A 27,013-nucleotide genomic window follows, 5' to 3' on the forward strand; every position below is an offset into this window, starting at 1 on the left:
ATCTGAGATCTTGCAGAGGTCAACACCATTGAAAACGTCCCTGCTCCTCTCTTAATAGTCACTCAGTTTTGCTCATCTGCCTCTTCAAGATTTCCTTCTCCTCTTCCTTACATTTTTGTATAAAAATGAGAAATTCACTGCCATTTTACTACTTTTATTCCACCCCTCCCCAGATTTTCATATCCACAGTTTCTTTCAGCATCTCTTGATCCATTTTTTATATGGATAACAGGCTGCACACAGGAAAAGAAAAAGAAAAGCTCAGCAACAGAAACCTCTCGACTTCTCTTGCAATCTGAAGACCTGAATCCACTCATCCACTTCTGAGTTTCTTATTAATAAAAAAGAATGTTTTGGGAATAGCCATGTTATGAATCAAATAGTTTATTGTACAGATTATATTAATTCTGCCTTTCCTCTTACTTTTTCAGCCTTTCTGAAGTACACAGTCCACCACAGGAACTACCTGATAACTATGACTACATCGTGTACAGCAGTAACCATTTGAGCAAACTCTGTTTGGAAATTCTTGCACCACCATATGAGTTTGACCACAATCTAGGCTAAGTCATGTTATTAATAAAGTGAACATAATACAAAACAAGGAAGAAGTTGGTAAAGTTAAGTGAATATAACCCAGCTAAGTAGTTACCGGCATAAATTTCCAACAGGAAAAAAGGTGGAAAAGCTGGGAATCCTCTGGGGGCCAGATGCTCCTCTCTTAGAGGAAGTATAGTAAGTCATAGTAAGTCATGAAATGCTTTAAAAAAAAAAGAGCACCTTTGAAGAAAAGAAACCAACAACTTGGAAGATTTTGTTGTCAATTCCCCTCCTGAGTCTAGACACACACTTGTGGGTACATGTTAATGTATGCAATTAGCGGCGGCTTCCCTAAAGAGCCCAAACTCCCCCAGCTTAATGGAATGAAGTCATTTAAACTGGCTGGCAGTTTTCCCCCGCTTGTTTGCAGCGACAGCATCTTCCACGCTTTGTTTTGCCAAAATTCCTGCAGAAGGGAAGATGATCTGACATACGAAGGAAAATTCAATTAAGGAAAAGAGTGCTATCCCTGTGATGGGAACAAGAGCGTGGACATTTGGAGACTGTTTCAGGTTAGTCACGGGTAGCACATTCCTTTCTCCATTTCATTTCAAACTAAGATTAAAAAAAACATATTCTGCATGTATTAATATCTGAATATGCATCATAAGTCTTGTGGTGGGGCTTAATTTACAGAAACACAGGCATATCAGTAAGACAGGAGTGTACTTCAATTTTGCACCCTATTTGCAAGAAAAATAGAAAGCCCGATTCAGATTTTGGCTCGGTATTAAAACCCTTACCTGCTCTGCTGTCCAGCGGACCAAAATCCAAGGAGTATTTCACAACGTGATAATTGTTCCATACATAAAGGAGGTTGTCCCGGGGATTATAATCCACAGCAGCAATGTACTGGTAGGAGTTTGGAAAGGGCACATCCACCATGCTATCCTTGCTTTGGTCCGTGTTATATATGTAGTCTATTTTATTCCCTGTGGCTTCATTGTCGTCATCTTCATACACAGACTTCACCACATATAAAATCCCACAAATCATGAAGGCGTTAGAAGCTGACCTCTTGTCATAGGCAGTATCCCACGTCCCTTCAATCCTTAATGTGTAAGGGTTTAACTGGCTAATGACTATTTTGCCATTATTTTGTTCTGTTGCATAGATTACCCACAGCCCGTTCTCATCCACAGCCAGGTCTATATCAGACTTGCCTCCCCAGCGGTAGGGAGAGGTGTCATGGTAATTTGCATTAGCTATGATAGCCTCCCCGCTTTTTATCCTTGTCCGCAAGTCAAACTTGACTATGTTCCTGGTTCGTTCCTTGTTGAAGAACAAAGCCCCATCGTACACCACAAACCCCGTGCCATCCACCCGGTGCGGGAGTTTGTAGGTCGTGGTTGGCCTCCCGGCAATAAAGTCATCCTTGGAGGAGTACTCCGTCAGTGTGTCTGTCCGATACGGCGTCCAGGGCATGTAGTAGATCTTGTCAGATGCCTGCAGAGGGTCCTTGCACCAGGCACCAGACTGGTGGTCAGATTCGAATAAGTGTTCACTCTGGTATACTCCTTTCAGCAGTCCAGGACAAAGAAAAACTGTTGGAGGGGAAAAGAATTTAAAACAAAAAAACAAAATTAATGACAGTCCAGGGGTGGTTGGCCCAAACATCTCAACAGCTTCTAGTTCTGGAGCAGAGGACACTCGAGATCAGAGGAAACCCAAGAGCAATGCCTTGTAACTGGAGACTAGCCTTCCCGCCAGCCATGTCTCTAGAACAAGATTTGCTCCACCAAACTCATTTTTTTTTCCTGCTTTTTCTATCAACTGTGGCTCATTTTCTTATTGCTTTTCAAATCTATTTTTGCAGGTGTACATTCGCCTTTGTAAACTCTGAAATGAATATGTGCCCCCAAAGGATTTCTGGGTTTGTATTTCCAGATTATATTCTGCAGTGAATCTGTACCTACTAGGTGAAGGGGTAAACTCCTGGGGAATTGATCCACATATTTATTTGAACAGCCCACAGAAGAGTGGCCTAGAAATGGAAATAAGAAAAAGAAATTCCCATCCTTACAGCCCAAGCGATATTAAATATTTAAAGGGTAGCAGAGGTGAATCCCTTAGCAACTTAGAAGAGCGTTTAAAGCAACGGGAGCAGGGGGGACCACCCATCTACAGATCTGTAGTATAACTAGAAATGAGGCTTTCAAAGCTGCTACAGGACACACAAAACATGCAGTCCACACAATTAAAAACGAATGACTGATGGATGCTGAAAGGAAAAGACAAGGAAGGAAGGAAGGAAGGAAGGAAGGAAGGAAGGAAGGAAGGAAGGAAGGAAGGAAGGAAGGAAGGAAGGAAGGAAGGAAGGAAGGAAGGAAGGAAGGAAGGAAGGAAGGAAGGAAGGAAGGAAGGAAGGAAGGAAGAAAGGAGGAAAGGAGAGAAGGAAGGAAAAGAATAAAGTTCACTGGAGAGGAACCCAAGGTCTAGATTTTAAGCAGTTAAAAAATGTCCTGTTAAATATAGTAGTAATTCAAACTTAAAAACACATAACTTCTATTGTTACATGAGAGGAGCACAGAGGAGCGGTTTGACTAACTGGGGTGCTTTGCTGCTCAGACTTCAGGGGGGCTGAGAGGGGCCAGGGCATGCCCAGCACCCAGGAGGAGGCTCGGCCGGCGCCCGGCTGCCCCTGGCATCATGGGAACGCCAACGCCAAGAGGCCGGCCGGCTGGATGGGGAAACAAAAGGAGGGATGCTCCGGAGCAAAAGTGGCTCACTCATCCCTTGTCATCCCCGGTAGCACCCTCCTGACCTGGAGGTGCTGCACACGCTTTGGGGGAGAATATTTGTTGGTTATTTGTAATGCTGATCTCCGTGAGCATGAGTAGTACAATAACTACGACGATGGGATGGGCAGCAGGGAGGCGTGAAGAGGTATCCCGTCACATGCTTCTGGTAGCGCGGGGCTGGCAGATGGGATCCCATGCTCACACTCCCTGCTTGGAGCGTAACCAATTATTTTCGGAAATGAAGAAATTGGTAATATCCTCTGGAGAGCAAGACAGGAGGAAAATCAGATTTAGTAACTGGTGTAAAAGGATATTGCTCTATTGGAGTCTAAGTAACCACCCAGGGTTGCTGATAAAGGGGTGATATTTACAAGAGGCTTTTATGGCATAATTAGATATACTTATGCACATAAGTATGCATGCACACTTTCCAAATTCTTTGGGGCAGGAGAAGAGTGAGTTATCTAAACCTTTGAACAGAAATTTAATGAAAAAAAGTGGCACTGGTAAAGACTTTTCAGCAAAAATGAGTTATCTGGTGAAGTTGAGCAGCAGAGATACTAAATAAACTTTAACAAAAAAGTAGTGAGAATTAATGACAAAGTATTTCAACTAAAACGTTAAACTGTTAAATAACTTAGCCTATACATAAGTAATATATATATATAATTTGAAAGGTATTTAATTACCTTTTTGTTCCACTTCTATTGTAGAGAGAGAGGTAAAGAGAGAAAGGAGAAAAGAGAATAGATTAATGGTACTGTATTGGCCAGTTACTTTTCTTTACCTCTTTCATATGAAAAGGAAGCTTCATTAATTTTTTTTAGTATGTGAACACTTTATATATATATATAAAAAGCCTTTACTCTGATATACACTGGATAATATGCAGACAAGCTGAACAAAAGACAGATAAATTTTAACTTTTCAAAAATCTTTAAGAAGAAAAAAAAAACACTTGGGACATACCAAGCCCCCTGAACTATTTGAGATGCCTCGTCAGCAGCAGCCTTGGACTAGTTTCACAGAGCAAAATGAAATACCCATACACTGAAATATGACTGATACAGATTTATGTATAGAATAAAAACTCCAGGGAGAAACTTTATAGAATATGCATCTTCATATTTTTCGCCAAAATCCTGTAAAACAGAGATCCCTACTTTAAGCAAGAGAATATTCCCTTATGGCACAAATACAGAACTTAGGAGAGTCAAATGAAGCACATCGGTGGATGTTCACAGAGTCCTGTCCTATGTCTTGGAGAAACAAGCTTTAGTAGGACTTGGGAAAAAAAAAATGTAATGTAATACTTATATGATTTATAAGATCCCGAAGACTTATAGTGTTAACGATTTAAAAATATCTAAGCACTATTTAAAAAGCCCAACCCCAGAACTTGTTGGATATTTTTATGTGAATTATTCACCATACATAATAATGCTGCTGAAGAGGCTACATCCCTTCAGACAAAGCCCCTTGCAGTCAGAATAAATAAATGCAGTGCACTTATTAATTGCTAAACTCTCAGTATCAGTTTCTATAGCTAACAGCCTCCTGCTAGAGGCCTTGGGCGCCCTCATCCAAAAGCCCTCTGCGGTCGTGGCACAAACACCTTCTTCTTCCAGCATGGTGGGGCCCCAAACAGCTTCTGCACTCCCAGCCCTGAGGTTTGCTGGTTCTGTGGGGCCTCGTCCCCGAAGGTGCAGGAGAAGACAGGCCCCATAAAATATCACTGAGGGAGAAGGGAGAACTTGCCAGCAAAACAGTATGGTTTTGACAGCTGAGAGATCTCTGTTCAGAGAAGCGAGACAGGAACGCAAAGGTATGCACGCGCGCTTTGTTTTTGCTTGCCCAGAGTTCACTCCGGCCCCTTCCAGACCAAGACACTTGCCAAATGACTGTCCTCCGGTGCTGGGACTGCAAACCCCTTTGCATTCAAAAGTCTCATTCATTTGGATGGGAAACTGCAGGCTCAATGGAAGAACTCTTTCAGGGTAAGACTGCAAATGCATTGGCTAGACATACGGATCTGCACTTTGCTGTGCAGGGAGGCGTACATCTGAACCCAACTGCAGCTCCCAAAACAAATGTTTTCAAACTTAAACAGCCTTTTTTACCTGGGCTTTGATTCAGCCTCCTTTCTACCTTGTAACAGGTTAAGGTTAAAGGCAAATGTTTTCACCATGTGGCTTTCAGGGCTCTAGGGAGCAGAGACGACACATTTCAGTGCAAGAACCTGGTTCTGCAAGGGAAAGAGCCAGCAAGATTAAAAGGCACCATACCCAGCAACGGGAGAAACCCGCACAGCAACTGGTCTCCCCATCCCAGGCTGTGGCTGGCCACAGTTAAGTAAGGTGTTCAGAAAAACATTAAATGTCCCTGGCAAAAGCAAGAAAGCAACATGACAGGTCCCCAAATGTATGGCTTCACACTGATTCTTCTGGCTGATGGTATACTGTACCTCTGGCAGCATAGAAGGCAGTAATTTACATTTCCAAATGAGCAAAAGCTTTTGTAATGCACTTGAAAAACAGCATGATATTGTAAAGCAGGAAGAGAAGCTTCTGCAAGAGATAATATATTCGCAACCAGCTGAGCTGAGTGACCTGAAGCATTGATTACCCTTATTCTGAATAGCTCGTATGTGTTATTAGCGGTCAGTGCCATATCCAGCTCTCTTACAATTCCAGACACAGTATGTGCTTTGGTGACCTCCTGCATGGTGCTTTTCATTGTATGTATCCCAAATACGTATTTTCCTCCTGCTGATTTAAGACTTAATGCTTTTGAATTTCAATAATTACTCAGCTTATATTGAGATGTCATATTATTCAAACAGGTTGCATGGGAAGCTAGGAGGATTTAGCTCATTGAGCAATATTAAAAGGAAGGGTCTAATTAGGGTCTGATTATCCCTTCAATTATGCAACATATCACTGCAAAACTGTCTTCATAAAGTATTGGAAGAATTTTTAAAATTTTGCCCAATTACAGACAATTTTACATCTCTGCAATGCCTGTGCCAGTCCACAGAATTTAAATATTGCTTATAGTACAGGAGGCACCCTACCTTCCTACAGGGATCTACAGAAAAAGCACGCATACACAGTTATTGCTCCTACAGTGAGATCTTCCACTCCTGCTATTGCTGCATTAGAGCAGAACAAAGGTATTTCACCCTGATTTCATACGCTGGTTGCAGGCCAGTGCCATTGGCTTCAATAGCGTCAGAGGCCTGAAGGAAATCAAGAACCACTTGCCAGGGCTGAGGGGAGTTACAAACAAGACTTTCCATGTACCCCAATTTTCTTCCGTTTCTTCGGACGGAAGAAAAACAGAGGCTGATGTGTGATCATCGGCTGCTACAGCCTACCCCTGCTGCGCCTGGAGCCGAGTGATCAGGCAGATTCCTGCCACCTGTTCAGAGAAATCGCACAAACAAATTAATTAAATGCTCTTAGTACTGCTGGGTTGAGGCTCTGAAAATACACTTTTAATTTCTGGCACAAATAACACTTGAGCAACATTAACTGCTCATTTTCTTACCATCACGTTGAGTTGCACTCAACTATTTAAGGCACAAGCACACAGTGGCAGAGTCCTGTAGAGAGCTCTCTCCCTGGCACTGCTTCAAACCCACAACAGGAGCACAAAACTCCTGGGAAAAAAATTAGCTGAGTAGGGGGGATGTTAAAAGACAATTGCAAAAATAAGTAAAAAGTTGTGCCCTGTACTTTGCCAGCTGTTTTTTTTTCAGGACAGATGTTTAATAGCAGAATAAATGACATCCACTCCCTGTTCCTCTCCTTCACAGGTCAAACTGATTTAATATACAGAGACTCAGCGTTAAACATATAGTTAATGACAAAATAGAAGGACTAAGAAAACAGGTTTTGGAGGCTGACCTTAGTAGCACAAGATGCAGCATCTCAGCCATGCTGAGGGTGCTTCATGCCAGACGTGGCTAACCGCTGCATCTCACCTCCATCAACCAGCTTGATGAGATGCGTGGGGAGGTGAAGCTGAAAAGCAGTCATGGCACTAAGGAACCAACTAGGGAGAAACATCCCCAGAAGGCACAGCACTGGCCTTGTGCCCTGTGCTGACACGTGACCCATGGTGCAAGATGTTGACCATCACATAGTTGACTCACCACTTGGGCCTGAGCCCTGTTGCGCTGGACTCGAGCATTGAGCTCCCTTTAATGATAAAATGAAGTCTGGAAGGTGCCTTGCACCAGGGCTCCTCGTACAAGGATGGTCTGGAAGCTACAGCCTTTTCTTTCTTTCTCTAATGCCTAGACCCCAAGCTCCTTGGCCAGCCTTGTGCCAACAGCAAAACACCCACAACTCTCTCAACCTTTGACTTGAGGGCTTCCCTATAGCACCCACAGAGAGCTCTCCCAATTGACATGTTTCTCCCCAACAAACACACACCATCTGTGGGTTTTAGGTTGAACAGGAACATATTTGGGAAGCTGCAAACCTAGCAAGGCACCCCAAAGTGCACCCATGTAGAGCCTGCTCGGAGATGAAGGTGCTCTTCTGTTTTGAAGACGTGGCTGGGTGCTGGAGTCTCAGTGTTCCTCTACTAAAAGAACATTAAAGTAAACAAGAGACATGTTCAAAATTCAGGGCACCAAAGCACATGTCGGTAACAGACTTCCTTTTAGCTATCACAATAGAAAGCAGTAGTCTGGGTAACTAGGCAATATACAGGCAAGGGCGGCGTCAGATTCACAGCACGTCCAGCATGGCAGATCATTGATGACAGGACCCTGTAGTCAGTGCTAGAGAAACTCTGTCCTCTAGGTTGTAGGTGAATCTGCTGTTGGGTAGGACGTATTGCCAGTCACGCTAATAGTGATAGGGCACATGAGGTCCCGAGCAGTTCTCTTCCCAACATCTAAGATTTAAGAAAGTGGTTGAGGTCCCCAAGGAAATGTAGCAGTTGACAGATCACAGGCAACATGAGAGTGGGGCACAGATACTGCAGGAGGGTCATCAGCTTCTCACTTGCCCCTGTGGTTCCCCATCCCAGCACCCAGCCAGTGAGGCTGAAGAGGACCACACCTGTACACATTTCAAATGCATGGTGCTCTACCATCAGGAAGCACAGGCAGTACGTAGACAGATCCTGATGGGGAAGCACAGTTGGAGGAAAGCTGAACTCTGCAGCAGCAGATCTAAAATAAATATATCTAAACCCAGGGAATGAAAATATGAAAATACTCTTCTTATATTAATTTGTACTTAAAACACACTCAAACCCCCACATACTGTTTGCCAGAAGAACAGTTCGAGAGCTAGTTCAGCATTTATATGACACAAGCTGTTCTGGCAACCTAAAGTTCAAAATGCTGCAGAAGTACCGCTCTCTGCTTCGTTTTCTTCTCCCAACACATAATTAAAATGACAAAAGAGACCACATAGCCAAGCTCAGCGCTCACTCTGTGCAGCACAGATGCAAACCAAAGCACATGCCACCATTTCCCTCATCCACCTGCCTTTTCTAGGAAAGCCTGGTGTCCCACTACAGCAAGCTGTAGCCAGCAGAAGGTCAGATGACATTTTGCCTCTAGGCAAAGGAAAAGCAACAGCAATACAGTAGTTTTTGGTCTCAGTCCCTTCATTGCAACTGTCCTCGCTACAGAAGACACGGTGACCAGCCTCCATCCCCATCCTCCACATCAAGCTGCCCCAAGCCAGAATTTAGCTCTGGTCCCGTTAGCCCAAGTGAAGCACTCATTTTACGAGCTTTTAATGTGAAAAGTTTTAACATGCAACAGGGGAAGCCCTCTTGGGTCTTGGCTCAGGAGCAAGCACAGAGAATGGAAGAATGAGGTTTTCTAAGACTACTTTGCAAATACATATTGTTGCTATCTTCCCATTTTTGCCACCTAATCCCACTTTACTACGATTTTTATTTTATTTTATTTTTCCCCCTCAACATGACAGGTTTTCTAGAAATCATTTCCCTTCCTTTTCAGAGCAAGAACGATGTCAACTTCCTTTGGCAAGGAATAATAATATAAGTACATAACAGATTGCACTTTGAGCCCCACCACTGCTTTACCTGGGGGATCTTCACTTGCACCAATGGCAAGCACGTGCATGCATTGAAACAAGAAACAGACCCCATTAACATTACCTGGCTTTGCAGTCCAAGAGCAACCTGACACTTGAATGTAAAGCACTCAGACTTTCATTCTCCAGCCAGAGGAATGAAGAAATTATTCTTATCAATTATATTGCCATGAATTAACTTTCTTGCAGCTGCCAATTTCTGTCATGAAAGAACCATACGCAACTTCGAGCCTCTCCATTGCAGTTCTCCACCAGACCAAAACTATTCTGCAAGCTAAGTTTTAAAGTTTGTTTAGGTTTAAATTATTATAATGGTGGGACCCACTTAGTCTGTAACATTTATATTTCCAAGAAAATTTAAGGTTTCAGTAAACAGAGTACTTCCCTCTTCTTGACTGTACGTACCTGTGTGTGCACATTATACGCCCTCTCATAAGGCTGGGGAAAAAAAAATCTTGATTTATTGTACAGGAGAAATGCTTGGATTTTACAGCAAATGAAGTGCTAATCCTTTATTTAATAAAAGGGAGGAATAATCTCACTTGCTCCATTTTCAAATTACATTTTTCATATAATACCCAGGCATCAGTGAATGAAGGTGCTCTGCAAGCACCTTGCGTTACAATGGCTTCATGTAACACATTCCCAAAATTATCGCCTCCTAATTAATTTCGCTGTGAAGTACGGATATTGGAAATGTCAATAATCCATAAACGCTTTCACAAACCACAACCAAAATTAGATCCTTAAATATGGTATCTATGGATTTGCAGAAATCAAAGCTGTCGTTTTTCATAACTGGATTTTTTTTCCCCTTAGATTTCCATTCATCTGATAAATTTGTGAAACCTTTCAAACCATTAATTTGGGCTTCCTTAAAATGTCAGTGCTTTCAGTCTGCTTTTTAATACATAATAACTAAATTTAATAGATGTTCACTAAAATAATACTAAGGATTATTAATGTTAAAACACCCGTCAGTGTAACTCACAGTCATCAGGACCCAGGAAACCACTAATATACATTAACTCCTGTCCACTAGTGGTTTCTGTGAGATGAAAAAAGTTAAGGCTTCCTATAAAATTGCCTTGAGTATTATAGATCAAACTTCAAGCTATTTTGTGAGGAAGCCATCTTTTTGTTAGATATCCGTATAATGAACGACAGGCATTAGAGGCCCGAGCCCTCACATGGACTCTCCCCCAAACCCAAGAAATAACAAATGCTTTTCCGTGGCACTGTCCCCTCGAGGCCAATTTTCTAGGAGCTTAAATATTATGACCTCATTTCCTAATTTTAGGTACCAAAGCACACAAAAAATTATGCCTTTAAATATTTTGTTAAGGGAAAAAAAAATAATACCAGTCCTGCAGAAAGCCAATGAAACTTTGGGATTCTGAGTTTTGGGGTTAAACAGTAAAATCCATGCTACGTGCCTGGCCCTGCAAGAGCTGATGCTGTTGTGCAGAGCAGAGATCAGCGAGATGGTTCTCAACAGTTTTGCAAACATTCAGATTTCCCAAAATTCTGTGAACAATTTCTATTCTTTCTTTGCCTCTCTCCTCTTGCTATTATTCTAGGTGGCAGTTACAGTGACTGGCTTCTCTGAAGAAGCAGACACTTCATCAGCTTCAGCAGATACTGAATGTCATTGTGCTGCACTTCTAAATGTATTATTCCAAGAGGTAAATATTTTTTGCTCAAGTAAAGATAATTCACTTAAGGTATAATGAGTCCTGAAATATACTGCACTGGAAAAAAAAGAAGCAGCAAGTATTGTTATATTCAAAGTTCATCCTCAGAAGAAATATCTGATTTTTTAATGTGTATAAATGTCTTCTGTAGATGAGATTTTATGTTTAGAGCACCATTCCAGAGACAAAGCAACCTGAAAAACCAATTCATCCCTGAATTTGGGAAACAACAAGGTTGTTTATGCTAGTCAAAGTGGTTGTCAGAGCACTGGCCACTGCTCACCACCACCACAAGCAGAAAAATGAGCTGGGCAGACTTCTGCTGTGACCCTACGGCCAGTAGCACACCCCCCTGTTGTCACCAGTTTATAGAAAAAACAGCAGTAACTTCTTAATTCACTGCAACTCTCTCAACTTGTTGTGCACAAGAATTTTCCTTTTAAATTTGTCAATTAAAAAGAAGCAGCAAGATGAGTTAGCACAAGAGGGAAAAAAAGGTCCATACAAGTACTGTGTGAAATTCAATTACGGCTACAAGTCATTCAGCCAAACTTTCCTTGGCAGTTGGCCTCTTATTGTTTCCAGCACAACAGCAGATGAGTGAGTTGCCATTAAATTACAGCAGAATCAGCCACCTGGACATCATTCTCCCATAATAATAAAAAAAAAGAAAAAGAAAAAAAAGAAAAAAGTGAAAGCACAGATCCAGAAAGGGAGGTAAGCACTGCATGGCTGACCCTCTGCAGCGCTTTTTCTGTAGCTGGCTCCTGCTGCTGCTGAAGAGCCTGATGCCGAGCACCCACCAGCCTTTTGCAACACAGCCCTATGGCTAGGACAAGCAAGATGTGGAGATCCGGTCCCTCCAACAGAGGTGTGAATTAAACCTCATCCAGGTTGTGAGCTCCTTTATAAAAGGGGAAAGAGGCATTACTGTGCATTACTTCCAGCTCCAGGTCTAAAAAGAAAAAAATCGAAAGATAGCCAAGCATTTTCCAAGAACATTTATTTAATGGTGCCCCTCTGGAAGAGGTCTGCGCACAAAATGAGTACCGAGATGCTGCTCCTCTCCATCAAGAAAGGCTTCTGTGCACGTAGAGGTGGACCAAGAGGTGCTGGCAGCAGGGTTTGACTCTCCAGGGCTGTTGAGTGTGGCTTTCCAGGGCAGGAACCTATGTTACACCTAATTCCCAGTGCTGCCAACTCAGCCCAGGAACACTCAGAGACTGGGCATGGAGAGACAGACCGACAGAATCGTTAAAAACCTCACAATGAAACAGCTGTTTGGGAAATAACCTTGCCTGGTAAAATCTAACCCCAGAGAGCTCTTGTAAGCAAGTTTGAGTCTAGGTCCTACTCCCCTTGGCCATTCAGCCCACATGTAGCCGGGTCGGGTAAACGGACCTGGACAACCACCCCACTTCTTGTCCTCCTGGGATGTCAAACGTACAGAAAGATCACTTGGCAACTAGGCAAATGTAGCAAATGTAGCTAATTAAGAATAACTATTATTTGCATAGCTCTTTGTATCTTCCTTGCCAGATGAATTGTAAACCCTCCTTGCCTGACTTTAAAAGGAACAAAAGTCTGAAGTTCATTAAAGATTTGTCCTCATCCAGGCACGAGATAAATTTGGGATGTCAAGAGCCTGACAGAGTCATCAAGGCAAACATTAGGTGTCTTGCCTTAAGCAATAAGCGGGAAGGGAAAAATGTCTTAGGTGGGGGAACACTGAATTAAAGCTCTGTGTCTTTTGGTCCGATTTCTCTCCAAAGAGGAATAAACTGTTTGTCATCCTGCCAGCTCTGAGACTAGCTATAAAATAACGGATTCCACAGGCCCAAATGAGGCTAATCATGATTGCCAAAGCATGTCTGTGCTGTGAGAAGTGAGTGAAATCTGATGCTCTTCAGAGAAAACATTTTTTGAAAAGCTCTTTGCTCTGCAATAAGACTTGGCAGTTATCTCATGTCTTGGAGTATCTACCATATTTCTTGTTTGATTGCAAGGCATATTGCTGACACTGGCTGTTATGGCTGAGTTTCCTTTAATAACACTTTGGTAGGTAAAACACCGCTTCTTTTTAGCTATTGAGAAAATGGTAAGGAAGGATTTTGCATCAATTGCCTCTCTCAATAGTACTTATTCTTAAGTGTCTCCAACTGGATGCTGTAGTAAAATGCCCATCAAAATCAGAAAAGGATTTCCACAAAGCCAAACAACAAACCAACACATTTGTTTTCTCCTCTCTGAACTGGGGGAACACGTACAAAGTAGCTGGAGAGGTGGGATTTTACTGCAACCACTTTGGAGAGCAATGAAGAGCAGGGGAAGGAGTCTTTAGACTTCTTCAGGAACTGGTACTTTGGAACAAGACTTTACAATCTGGTGTAAATTTTAACAACAGCTGCTATTTAAAAAAAGAAGGGAAAAAAAGAATCAAGGCGTGACTTCTAGCATTTACAGGTTTAAGTAATTAATGCAAGTGTGCTGTATGTGTGTGCGCACACATATGCGCACTCATATGCAGAGGAGTGACTTCCAACATTTTAAGACAAATAATTAACCCAAGCGTGTGTCACACGCACATACAATCACATGTGTAACGCAAAGGTACTGGCATAGCTTACACTTTGAGGCACATTCCCAAAACACTCTAAAGAAACAATTCTGCAGTAGTCTGACACTCACATCCCATCTACAACCCGCTAAAGCAAGTATTGCAGAAAACTGCTTAGGAGTCTTCATTTCATCTTCTCTTTTGCTCTGGCTCTCAGTACTCAGAGTCAACAAAATTTCAGCTGAGAGGCAGATGTTTCAGAGGAGATCATGCCCTGCCGAACTGTGAAAGGCTCGCATGCCTTTTCCCCAGTTCATGCTCCAGATGTGCTGGGGAGATGGGAGAGATTGTGTGCACGCCTATGCAGTGCAAGACAGATAGGCACAGCTGCATCTTCGAGAGGTACGGACCAGAAGGTAACATTAAATGTGCTGGTTCTGCTGAACGTTAGGGTGTCCTCAAACCCCAGCTGCACAAATCTCTCTGCTGTGCACAAGCATCTTCCTTACCTCTGTTTCACTCGTCTCCCTGCCACGCCGAGCACCCATTAATCACTACCTACCAAAGAGCGCAGAAAACCCTCACATATTTGCAGAGCTGACCAAGGAGCAGAAATTAAGCCGGGAGTCCCTGCGGTGCTCTCGGCAAGGCTGTGGCAAGCCAGCCTGCCACCAGCTAAGGCTGCCGCACAAGAGGACCCTTGACAGGTTGGCGCTGGGGTGTATTTACTTAACCAAGCACGCAGGTAAATGCATTAAGGGAGAGTAACTTGCAACAAATGCGTGCTCTGAGCCCACATGTGAATAGAGAGCACTTTATGGGTTTTGGGATTTCACTCCCCATTGTTTGAATCTGGGACTAAGAAGGATGACATTATATTTTATACTTAGTTTTTAATGAATAAGTACTGATATAAAGTAGGGACCTAGCTGGAATGAACTGTCACTTTAAAGGAATACAACTGAGACCTTTAACTTGCACTGGTATATTCAGTGAAGTAAAAATATTATTCTGCTTGGGAGAACCACAAATTACAGCAATGAAATATATGCGGTGAATACATAGAAATTTGGTACTATTTGCAATGAACTGAATATTAGGCACCACTAAGACCTATCATTTTCGCCATTAATGAAAAAGAGACTATTTTATTTCTAATTTAAAGCTTAAAAATTTATGAAGGTTCAGAGAAGTCTTTTGTGTGCTTTTGCAACAGCTTAACTTCCAATATATTATATATTCGAAAATTAGGATCCTTGAGCTCTTGCACTATATTTACTGGTGCACATTATTGGAGCGGTCAGTGTGTGGTGCCCTCTCTCTATTTCATAGCCAATGTAGCATTTTCCCCATGGAATCAATAGATTTAAAAAAAAAAAAAAAAATTCTTGCTAGAGTAAAAAAAAAATTATGTGACAATGAAACACACTCATTTTGCTATGAGGTAATTCAATAAATCTGTCTACTTTGCTAAGGCTTAGTTTTTATGTAAAACAACACTTATTTATCTTGCTAACTTCAAAATGGAAAAAGAATTAAGGGCAAGGTTCAGTTTTCAGTCCAGCTTTTAGTAATCTGAAAATAGGAAATAGAGCTAAGAGGGACCCTGAGAGGTCTAGGAGACAGAGCCAGATGCCAAGGCTATGCCTGCTTCACATAAATGCTCTCTCTCTTGAAATCTCTTTTGGACAATTTAGATGAGGCAAAACCACAAGAATCGAATGGTCACGTTGCCAGCGGTTCCCAGAGGGACATCGATGGGGCCATGCTGATACAGTGGCGCAGAGGACTCGGCCCTTTCCTTTCATTGTGCGCTGTTCTCTTCTGCATTCAGGAGGCGTCATCTAACAGATCTGATGGGAGTGTGCCATGGCCTGAGCCCATGAACAGTACAAGCATGGCTTACAGCATCTCCTGGGAGAGGCTTTTGAAAATTCAGCTTCCCACTAAATTACTAAGTAACCTTGGGGGTGGGAGGGAAGGGCTTTTGAGAAGAGTTGGACCAAAAATAAGCACAATTAGGTGACCTAAGGCTGGTGAGAAAAGGCCGCACCAGGCTAGAATTTGAAGTGAAAAGAGTTTAAGAAGCATCACCATTAAGATTGGTATGGAAACACCAAACCTAGAGACCACCCAACAACAAACATCTCAACTAGCAGCCACCACAGCTCATTGCTAACCTAGCCTGCTTTTTCCACGTTCACCTCTCAGAGACAGGCAGCAGTTTCTGATGACCAGCAAAACACCAACATGATAATGACATGTGTTCCTGGCAGTGACAGCACATTGTAAAATTCAGATCTCCATCACAACTTGAAGGCAAGAGCAGTGCCTTGAGTGAGGGGTTGTGGGTAGCCCACCCTACTTCTAGAAGGAGCTTGTGTGGCATGATATTTCACAAATGCATATTTCTATAAAAATTTAAACAACTTTCTGTGCATTACTATGTTCTCATTGAGCTAACGCACAAAACAGAAGAAACAAGAAGAAAGTCCCCATGATGGCTCTACCTGGGTTGACTGAGGTAGAAGGCCTGATCTTTAGCTCTAAAGACGTTAATCTAAATTAGCAGAAGACCAACCCATTTTTAAAAAGGGGCTCTGATTTAAAGAGAGCAGGTACTCAGCAGTTTCAGAAAGACGATGGCCCATATCTTGGTTCAACACCAATGTTCTTAATAATAGCAGATTGTGTGTGTGACCTGAGACACAGAGAAAGGATGGAAGTGTATGTATTACTTCGGCTGAGAGACTGCCCTTCTCTGAAAGCTAAAGGAGGAGGTGCTGGGGGGCTCTTGGCAGCTGGTGCTGCCTGTTCTGGTGTCATGCTCAAATGGGGGGAAGGAAAAAAGGTAGATGGATGGGACGGCTCCAGCGCTCCATGCTCACAGGCAGCTGGGAGACACAGCTGACATGGGGGTGGGGGAGGAGGAGGAAGCAACAGCAGGGCCATCCTGCCCTTTGGTATGCACCGAGGTTTTGATGAGCCCTGGCCAGGCTCCCAGCAAAGGAGCCCACCATTGGACTGCAGTGTCCAGGCTGGTCCAGCTCATGGACTAGGACGTTTTTTGTGATTCATGATTTCAACCAGCAGAACACATGCCCTTGAAACACACCATTGGAAAGGAATACAAAATGGGCACAGAAATGCCACTTCACATGGCATTTCAGGGTGCATCAGAACAAAGAAAAGCCATCCCTGCAAAAATCCCCAAATCCCTCTTGCGTGAAGGCACATCCAGAAGAGCCCATGCTTTCTTGTCCTCTCCTTATGTGACCACATATCCATCTCTTCCAGCCAGTGTTTCTGCCGCTCTTGCTCCCCCAGCTGTGCAGCAAAGAGAGCATTCCTCACGACAGCTGCAAAATCTATAGGTAAAGACAGATCTGATCGATTTACAGGAACCCCCACTGCTGAGCCGAGCTGCTAAGCAGTTCATAACCCCAGCAGATGCCTCTGTTTTTAAGCCATGGGGAACCTTCTGGGCAAGGCTACGGTGTTGCTCTTGTCACGGCCAAAGGGCAAGAAATGCAAGCTGGAAGCAGCCCACTTTGCTGGCCTCCAGATCTTTTAGTGGACCTCTCTGGCAGTTTGCAAAATGCACCTTTGACTGATGGCTTCTGGACGCTCTGTTCAAGCAAAGAGTAGGTATTACACAGCTACGCCCTCCAAACCGCACCTGAGCAAGTAATATCTCCATTTTACAGGTAAGGAAGCCAACAAAAATGCCAACACCCTGAAACCCTGGCAGAGCAAGGATCAGTGACCTGGCACAGCTGGCCAAGTATTTAATTCACTTTCCATTAACTTACAGCAATTCTCAGTTCACAAACTCTCTAGGAATATTATTATTCTGGTTTTCAGGATGGCAAAAGGGAAAAAACCCAGGGATTTTACAGTTTGCTCCAAGTCATGCAACGAAGTCAGAGAAAAACTGGACCAGGTGCTCGTGGCACAATCTGTAGTGAATTAAGCAAAATGAAACTGTGTTTGACATATGCACAGCCGTGCATGAATGCAAGGACAGGAGAAATACGTTCAATGAAAAACTGAGATGACAAGTCTAGTATGTCAGAACTCTTCAGAGATCTGGATGTCCCACAGTAAACCTCCATTTGCTAAACATGTCTCATTCCTTCCTGAAGCATGAGTGGAGCCAGGAGAAAGCATCCGCAGTATAAACAGCAAGAGCACATTAAAATCTCTTCTTATTCTCTCTATATGTGTTTTTGGGGGGAGTGGGGGCTGTAAGAGAACTATGTGTAAGTTTAAAAAAAAACCAAACCACAACACCTAAATAGGTATTTTAAAATTATCTGTAATTTCCATCCAAAGCCACATGCCACTTTGGATCGGAATTGCAATTTTAAGTTCTTCTCAGAAAACTTATTTCACTGCTTACAATTCTGGTCATCTCTGACAGCATCACAACCAAATATAGAGAGAAAATACCAGCCAAAAAGAACAAGGCTCGTTTTCCTAAAGAAAGGGATGAAACAATCACTTCACGACTCACATTCACAGGAAAAAAAATACTAATTTTAAAACTATATACATATTCTCAACTTGTCATGCTGATTCTCTTAAGCAAAGGCCTTCAGAAATAAAAAGCATTTTGTTTATACTTGCTCAAAGTTAGAAAAATAATATGAACACTAGATGAAATGTAAAAAATCCCTAAAACATTGGGTTTTGCTGTGAAGAAAGCTGGCTTTTTCATGGATGCACCTTGTTTTGTTCCTCTTAATCCTATTTTAAACACAAGCCTCACAGATGTTGCGAAACTGCTTCTCTGAATGCTCCTGTTACGCATGTTGGGATTCAAAACTTAGTCAAAATTGTGGATCAACAAGCCAACGACAGCATTTCCCCTGTGGGTGTGACTGCCACAATGGCAAAGATACAAGGTGAGGAAATGTCCTGTTATTTTTGATGGTACTTATCCTATAGCAATATTCCAGGACCAGAGCAGAAACAGGCAGTGGTCCACTGCTAATGTGAAAAAGACTGCTCTCCGAATAGCTTGCAAGCTAACCAAAAAAAATAGTCAGGGTTAGTTAAAGATTGATTAAGATTCCCATTTGGGAACAGTGGCAGGAAAATATTACCTGCTTCACCCAAGGTTGCCCGAGGAAGCTGTGGCAGAGCTGGGAAACGGTGCCAAATCTGGATTCCAGCACTTTAACCACAGTCCAAAATCAAATATGAAAACCTTCAAGTGTAAGGAGCGAACACGGATGCTTTCCTCGCGGGATGATGACTGCAAATGCAGCTGTTGGCATCCTTTCAGTGTGCTGTGTGCAGCCTGGCAAGGACATCTTCCCCAGCTCTTTTTAAGGGTGGTTGGGGAGAGACACCGAGCAGGTATAAGAGATAATTTTTCTGTTCCTCTAGTCCCACAGGTTCAATGTTGTGAACTCCTGTGGATCACTATTGCTCAGGATTTGGACGTTGATGTCTTTTCAATGAACTCAGAGCTATTTTCTCTCAGTCTTGCTACCTGCCTGGATGCCTGACAGCTGCTGTCAGCAGTCTGGTTGAGAGTGGGGAATGTCTGGTTATGGGGAGATCTGCTCTAAGGAACTAAGAAGGTTTGTTACATTACAGCATTGTTTTCAGGTGTTGGCCTGCCAACTGGCCAAACACTTCCTAGTGACAGCCTCCCCCTAGATCCAACTCTATGGTTGGATTCGTCGAGCAGCAGAAGGGAGAAAAGCCTGTAAGAAATGCTCCTCTGTCTTCCTCAGCTCATGAAAAGCCGGTTTCTCTTCCTCGGAGGGCTGGGCCTGGCCTCAGCCATTACAAGGTTAAACTCCCAGAATAGGCTGCACTTTGGAAAGCCACCAGGAGATTAAAGCTGGTGCACAACACAGCTGCTCCTGTTTTACACAAGTCAGCTCCCAAGAGGAAAGGCCATGGACTGTGCTCTGGACAAAGTGCCAATTGCCTTCTGGATGAACTTCAACCCACCACAATGCTGGCAAAGACTCAGAAGCAGCTCCCCCCAGCACCCTGTTGTCAGGGCAGCTGTCTTTGCTTGAACCTGCTGGCGGTGCCCATCCATGGCATGGGGTTGGCCAAGGAAGTGACAATCATCATCTCCAGCAGCCAAAGCTGCTGGGATGCCACCAGCATGGTCACCACTGGTGACCCACTGTGAATGAGGTCTGAGGCAGCTGGTGATGGGAACGGGGATGCTGCTTGATGGGCACTGAACAGAGGGAAACAATATGGGGTTGGAGCGACAGCCCCTTTGGCAAATGGTCTAAGGGTGCCACCATCCTTCCCGTTTCTAACAACAGAGCACCAGGGCACATGGTGCTCTCACTGATGGTCCTTCTCCCCCATTCCTGATGTCTGCACAGCAGAAGGCTCTTAGGTTGCAAGATGAAGTCAAAGTGGAAGTGGCTTTGCATGTACGCACATGCCGTAAAGCGACACTAGACTGATGGATGCCAATTTGGTCATGGGAAAGGATACATGCTTAATATCCACCACCAGAGCTGCACCAGTTTGCAGTGGCTCTGGATAAAGGCCTTACTGTTTTCATTCCTAGCAATGCCAGAGGAGGACAAGGATCACCAAGATGCCACCTTCAAAAAACACAGTTCAGAACCACAAGAAAGTGGAAAACACTACAGCAAGAGCTGGAGTTCAAGATCACTGTGAGACCATGTAGGTGTGGCATTCACAGCAGGGGAGAGCAAAATGAGACATTCAGGCTCTTCAGGAAAATAAATGCCAAGATAGACAGGCAGCGGTGGGGCGCAGCCAGTTAGGCCCTCTGTTATGTTCTCAGCTCTGCCAGGCCATGACTGCAAGGGTAGCCTAATGCAGTGACATGTGTGACATGCACACAATGGCTTGAGAGTCACAGGACCTTCGACTCTGAATTTCCCTACTATAACAGCAGGAATCTGCCTATTAGATCATACAAAAAGTCATTTAGTGTATGTATGCTGTGAGGACCGAGATGAAAGGAAACACCAACACCCCCCCCGAGAGACAGTATGAGATGTTCCTTCCAGGAAAGGGTTAATCGGCTCTGCAAAGCACATCTTGCTACCCCTACTGGCACGGAGGATAAATGGAGAGCACTTGGTGGGCAGAGAAGACTTCAGCTCTGAACAGTGCAGTCCTTGGGGAGGAGCCCTAGGAGCGGCTCAGCACGCTATTTTTTGTCGCTTTCTTTGTTAATAAATCTAAAGGGGACTTTGGGCTTTGCATGCAACATGGACTTTATTTATAGAGCAGGTCAGGGAAGGCTCCTGCTCACAAAGTCGATAGTGGAAAATGGCACTGCTGTACACAATATCATCACGTCAGGGACCTGAGTGTGCAGAATGCTGAGCTTGTTGACTGTAATTAGAATTTCTGCTTTGTCTTCCAACCTTTAGCCACATAATGACTATGTTTCACAAGAGGAAAACTGGGACAGAAAATAGCGGCCAACAGTTTAGGGCATAAATGGGTTTCCTTCTGGACCATCAGGATTCATCCAAGTCACACCCAGTCAACACAGTGTTTGCAATCATGACCTTCTCTAGCAACTACAGCTTCGCTTCCCTGTTAAAATGTTTTATCCAGCAATGATTTAGCAGCTCCATGAAGCATTCCTGATTAGATTTTCAACACTGTTACACATGAGGTCTCTTTTACAGAACAGTTTCCACACAGAGAATGCGAGAATCGCCATTCAGCAGTTTTCAGTGCACGTTTTGAAGGAAAATAGAAAGAGAAAAATCTTATTTTATAAAAAAAGTAATTTTAAAGTGCTTGAAAATTCTTTAAAAATAAGGCTTTTTTTCCACATGTGTGCATTTAAGCAAACACGTGTATAAATGAAGCTTTGTTAAGAGTAAAAAATTAACAACTCCTAGCACCACACACACTCAGGAACTGTAAGCAAAAAGCACCATCATAGGCTATTGCCCTGCAGTTTTAGGGCAAACAAAGGAGGAGCAGAGAGAGTTTTCAACTTGTCCAAGATTAATTCCACATATTAGAGTTGGAGATGGGAAAGATGGGCGGGATATCCAACAGTCTGTAAAAAACCTTCAGTTCATGTCAGACAAAGTCCTGTACTGGGCATTTGAAAGAGAGAAGGGGGAAGAGGAGAGGAAAGAAACACATTATGATCAAACTAATTTAAGTAGGAAGAATGTTAAGTACACCTATTAGTTTTTCTAAAAGTAATATCCAGCAGACAGAGGAATGGAGAAGGAGATCTCATACCTATGGAATAGAAATGCAGTCTGCAGCACCAACATCACAGTGTAAGGCCAAGACCCTTTCCTTCCAGAAGACAGAAATCCAACACAAGGGAGTCAGGGCATTAGCAAGAGCAAAACAGGAATGATGAAAAACCCGGCATGTCTTGTCCTCCCTACACCTTACACTGCAACACTCCCAACTGAAGTGTAAAATATCTAGATGCAACTGGTCCAAACGATCTCCATAATCATGGAGACCTTGCCTTCCCCTAGGATGCTATACGGCAAGCCATGGCATCCCTTGAGGCGGGATCATCAGTATCGGTGAGTTCAATGTTTTGCAGGGAACCCAAAGGGAAGTGAAAGAAATGATGTGACATAGACAAATGGCAATCAGATCCTATTGGTTACTCTATTCCTATGTCTTTCAGCTGATACAATTCCAATTCTTTAAAAGCAATTTACTGTGAGAAGTTCGGAACAGCTTACATCTTCTACACTTACCATCAAAAATGCACGGGCCTGCAATCATTAGGCTTTTTATTATTTTATTTGGTCAATTTGCTTAAAGACAATGAAATCCTAACATCAATACATTTGGTAAAATTCCAGACCAAGTAAATAGACACAGGATTTGTAAATGTTGCTCCATTAGCACATTTTTGTGTGTGTCAAGGATTAGCTCTTCTGGATGAAAAGACAAAGTGTGTCCAAAAATTCTAAATAATGATGACTTCACACTAAATGGAAGAAGATTATTTTTTTATCTTTTTTTTTTTTATATTTCACTCGTGAGGTTCACCTGCCAAGCTTGCTATTTTTCTCACTCATCTTTTTACAATTACTCGGTCACCTGAGCAGCCAGGAATAGCGCAGGGAGTATGCAATGTCCACTGCAAAGCACCTTTAGCAGGATAACCATCAAACAAGGCTGCATTAATCATCTCTTGCAAACTAAACCTTATGGAGACACAATTGGGTTTTTAAAAACACTTAACTACTTCTGTGTGCCTAGCCTGAAACATTCGGAGCTTTTAGTTCAATTGCATGCTGCAGGTATACACAACAGAGTATTTGTATTTCCAGCAACTCCTTGGTATCAAATTTTTTTAAGTCCAGGTCAATTAGGTTTGGGGTCTGGCAGACCATGAAGTTGCAAAAGCTCTTCCACTAGGTACTAGACTACTAAGGAAGCTTTGCCTCTGCACAGGCATGACAGATCAGGCATCTCCTTGAGAAACTAAAACAAATTTTGTTTAGATTTAAGCTAAAAGGATGGCTCGAAGTTTGAAGCAGCAGTGCTGAAATTCTGTTTTCCACGCAATCCCCATTCCAAGACAGGCAAAAGACTGCCCAAACGGCCCAACAGGAGCATCCACTGGTCCAAAATTCAGGCCCATGTATCGCACTCTTACCCAGCTAGAAAGACAAGTGAGTAAAGCAGAGTTTTCTTTGCATGTTGTCCAGAACATCACCCAGTTTGCCATGCTTTTTTACAGAGCTGCCACATATCACCACAGAAACGTCTCCGCTGCAGCACTGGGTGAAGAGAGACATTGGGATGCTGCTACATTTTAATTAATGTGTGAAAGAATTTCTGGGTTTTCAAATAATATGTGTTTTAGAGCAAGAGATATTTGCATATTCATTTCTTTAAATGGAACTAACAAGCCACGTACATAATAAAACCTAAAATCAAAGGAAAAAAACCTGTAACATGAATTTTCTCTTAGGTACCTCCAATTCAATATTTTCTGTAGCACATCGTTCTTTGGAGCGTTAATGCCTGTGCTTTTGTAGACCAAAACCAATCATTGCTATTTCCCTTGAAAGAAAACCTGCAGGCTGTGAAAAGAAGGCTCTAATTGACTTATTTTGTTTTATGAAAAACTGTGTCCTGAAATTCTTTATGCAGTAAATTGAATTTTCAAACTGATGTCTATCGTATGTGCAATTGTTTCCAGAAATGAATTTTTAAAACAGTGATACTGGACAGACCACTCAGGTAAAGAGCTTGCCCGACGTTTTTAAAACTAATGGTTGCAGTAAAAATGTCGGTCTGAAGAGGAAGTAACAATTTTGGCTTCTACTGCTAATTTCATAGGTTTCAAAATTGTATTAGGACATTCATTTATGGCCAGTGTTAATCAGGAGTCATATAGCTGTAGGTCAGTGTAATGATGTGCATTTAGAAGCAAGTCCATCATTTCTGCGTATGATTTTTCTTTGTAGGTTAAGAATAGTTTTACGGTGAATACATACTGTTAGTCTCCAATAAAAGTGTATTTCTCCTTATTTTTAGATCCAATACACATACACAATTCATTCCGGGAATTTCTGAAATTCAGCATGGTGGGCTGTATTTAGAAACGTAAGTTGTTCTCAGTTTGATGCTTTCTTACTGATCATTAACTACCACACAGCTGGCAATGAAATCAACACCCCAGTTGTCTTTTAAATGCAATAAACACATAACTGGGTCATATTATTGCTGTGAATCATCTTTAGCCACTTTTACATCATGTTATTTAATATCCATTTGTAGAAGAGCTGACACTACCACTCTATTCTTGTTCAATATTGGAAAATTTAATTGGCTACCTATTTAACTTCAGGCAAACAGTGATATAAACCAGACAAACTCTTGCCTCTTGACCCTATTGATTGACCAAAGTAAAACACGCTGTTGGTACCACAAAAGCCATGTGAGCATTAAGTTAGGATAATTCTGCATTCCTGTGAGTGAACAGATTTTGGGACTGTCTGCTGGCGTGATGAGAAAAACTTGCCAAAAACAAAAAGTCCAAGTTGACCAATTAACAGTAAATCCAATGCTCTACAAGCCAATATCCTCCCAGAGCCTCGTCTTCCAGCAGAGCCCCTGCTCCTGAAAGGCAAGGTCAACTGCAAAGAACAGCATTTGGATTTAAGAGGCTGAAGCTTGTAAAGCCACAGTCACAGCTATGCAGGTATATATGATAGAGCAAGCGAGAATGCGAGAAATGAAGTGGAAAGAGAATAGAAGGGGAGAGGAAAGGTGAATTTTCAATAAAACCTCCCTGAATTCAGGCAGAGGGAAAGGAAAGTGATAAATAATCTCTCTGCAGATAGCTCGCATCTCTACACTGTTTAATGTTATTCATACACCTAATTTCCATGGACTCTGATATCATGAGAAGGACAGCAAATCTTGGGTACCTGGAGCGCCTTCCCACACACGCTGATTTGCAATGAGTCTGTCAACCTGCTCAGATTTATGCAGCCCGCAAACTGCATGGCAAAGATAACTGACTTCACATTAAATGCAGTAGCTCAGTGTTGGACCAAAAGCATCGGGGGTGGGGGGTGGGGGGGTGATCACAAGTGGGAGAGAAGAAGGAGGAAGATGCATCTCTTTGCATCTTCAAGCAGCAAGATCTGGGTAGCAGGAGGTGTACCTCTTGCCAAGGTGGCCATCGGTATCTAAGTCTGCCTCTTCTTGCCCTGAGGTCTAGGGAAAATAAATCCTTCAGGCCTTGCGTGAATCTCATCACGCTCCCACAGAGGATCAGGCAGGACCTGTAGAGGATCGAGTCCCACCACAAAAAATAGGCTCTTACATTGGAAACTCTCTACATCTAGATCTGACCAATGGCACGATACAAGGAGTTTGTCCCACTGTTAGCAAAGAGCAGAATTCCTCTAATTCAGTCTGATGGAAGTGAAATAAAATGGATTTTTCCCCGTTAAAATAAATATCAAAAGTAGCGCTTAAGAAACTTCTTGGTTAACTTTAGAACTTTGTTTTGATTTATTTATTTTCTTTGCCTGAAGAGAAGACTGTGTAAATGCTGCACTGTTAAGGGAAAGAAGTCCAAACTTTACATAAGGGCTTTTTGCCCAGTGTCTCTTGGCATGCTTCCTTGGGTTTTAGATTGCTTTGTATGGTGAAGCATTACAGAATAAGATAACACTGTGTTATCTAGGCACTAAGGAAGGGCTTTGCGCTAAAGAAATTGAGCCAAAATTTCTTTTCAAGGAGAGCAGGGAGTGCATTTGAATAAGCACTAAATTCAGCAGGGGAATAACTAATATGATTGGTTTTAAAGACACAGAAATGAATATTTTGCTGTGTTACGAATGTTAAGTATGAATTTTAAAAGGCCAGAGGAAGAACATACATGCTTTCTACTCCCAGTTTCAGCCAAGATGCTGTAGCAATTTTATAAATCAGAAAGTAAGCAAATGATTGTGATTTTATTTTTGAACGGCTACTACCAAAAAATACCTTTGGCTCATTTGTTCTGGCAATATGTGCCTTAATGATATATTTTGCATCATAGCCAGCAAACGTTTTTGCAGCATATTTTGTAAAAGCAATGAAGATTTTTAACAGCCTGTTCTCCACCAAATTAAGCACGGATCCTGCAGACACTTACACAGTTTATTTGTTTCCAGATAAGGCATGTGCATAGACTTTTATGTCTGTAGTAAAAATAGGCACAGGCTCAGAGAATGTAGTCTCCAAGATTGTTGGTCCAGTTTCTGAGGACTGCTGGGCTGCAGTCATCTGGATGCAGATGAATTACAGCATTGCTGTCATCTGGATTGCTCTTCAAGAGCCAGGCTTTTATTCCGCAACAACCTTTCACTTGATGTATTTAGAGCAATTGTTTTATTTTTAAAACAAAGCTACACGACAGATATAGACTGAAAGGAAAACTGGCTTACTGAAGGAATACACAGTATTTTCTGCAAAGCCAGGCACCTGACAAGCACCCATCAACATCATCATGATACACCTTGATCTTAGGTTACCAGCAGGCCCCTTGCAGTAACATTGTACAAACTTCTTGAAAATTCAGGTAAGAAGTTTTGCAGAACTTCCCTGTCCCAAGGCCCCTTGGGAAAGGCTGATGGATACTTGTGCTGCAAACACGAATTTCACCCTTGCCCAGACAGGTGCAGCTCCCACCAAGCTGAGAAAGAGCAGGATCCTCTTACACCGGAATTGATGTTTGCTCAGTTTTCCATCATGCAGTATTTCATGGTCTTTATTTTCGGGTTATTAAAATAGGATGTTATCCAACAAGTGGAGGGGAAGAAGGGGTCAGGGAGTTGGTTCCCGCCTCAGAAGTGG

The 27,013-nt window shown here is 42.6% G+C and overlaps 1 protein-coding gene across 1 annotated transcript in view; it reads right to left on the minus strand.

Moving 5' to 3' along the window:
* Positions 1-27,013, minus strand: part of ADGRL3 (adhesion G protein-coupled receptor L3) — a 333,004-nt gene that overhangs the window by 175,656 nt on the left and 130,335 nt on the right. Inside the window, exons 4-5 of the mRNA XM_019470560.1 lie at positions 4,031-4,045; positions 1,344-2,144 (exon numbers count right to left, since the gene is read on the minus strand). Coding sequence (XP_019326105.1) covers positions 1,344-2,144; positions 4,031-4,045 — 816 coding nt within the window. The remainder of the gene's footprint in view (positions 1-1,343; positions 2,145-4,030; positions 4,046-27,013) is intronic.

Source organism: Aptenodytes forsteri, unplaced genomic scaffold (assembly GCF_000699145.1).
Source record: "Aptenodytes forsteri isolate BGI_AS27 unplaced genomic scaffold, ASM69914v1 Scaffold93, whole genome shotgun sequence".
Lineage (NCBI taxonomy): Eukaryota > Metazoa > Chordata > Aves > Sphenisciformes > Spheniscidae > Aptenodytes > Aptenodytes forsteri.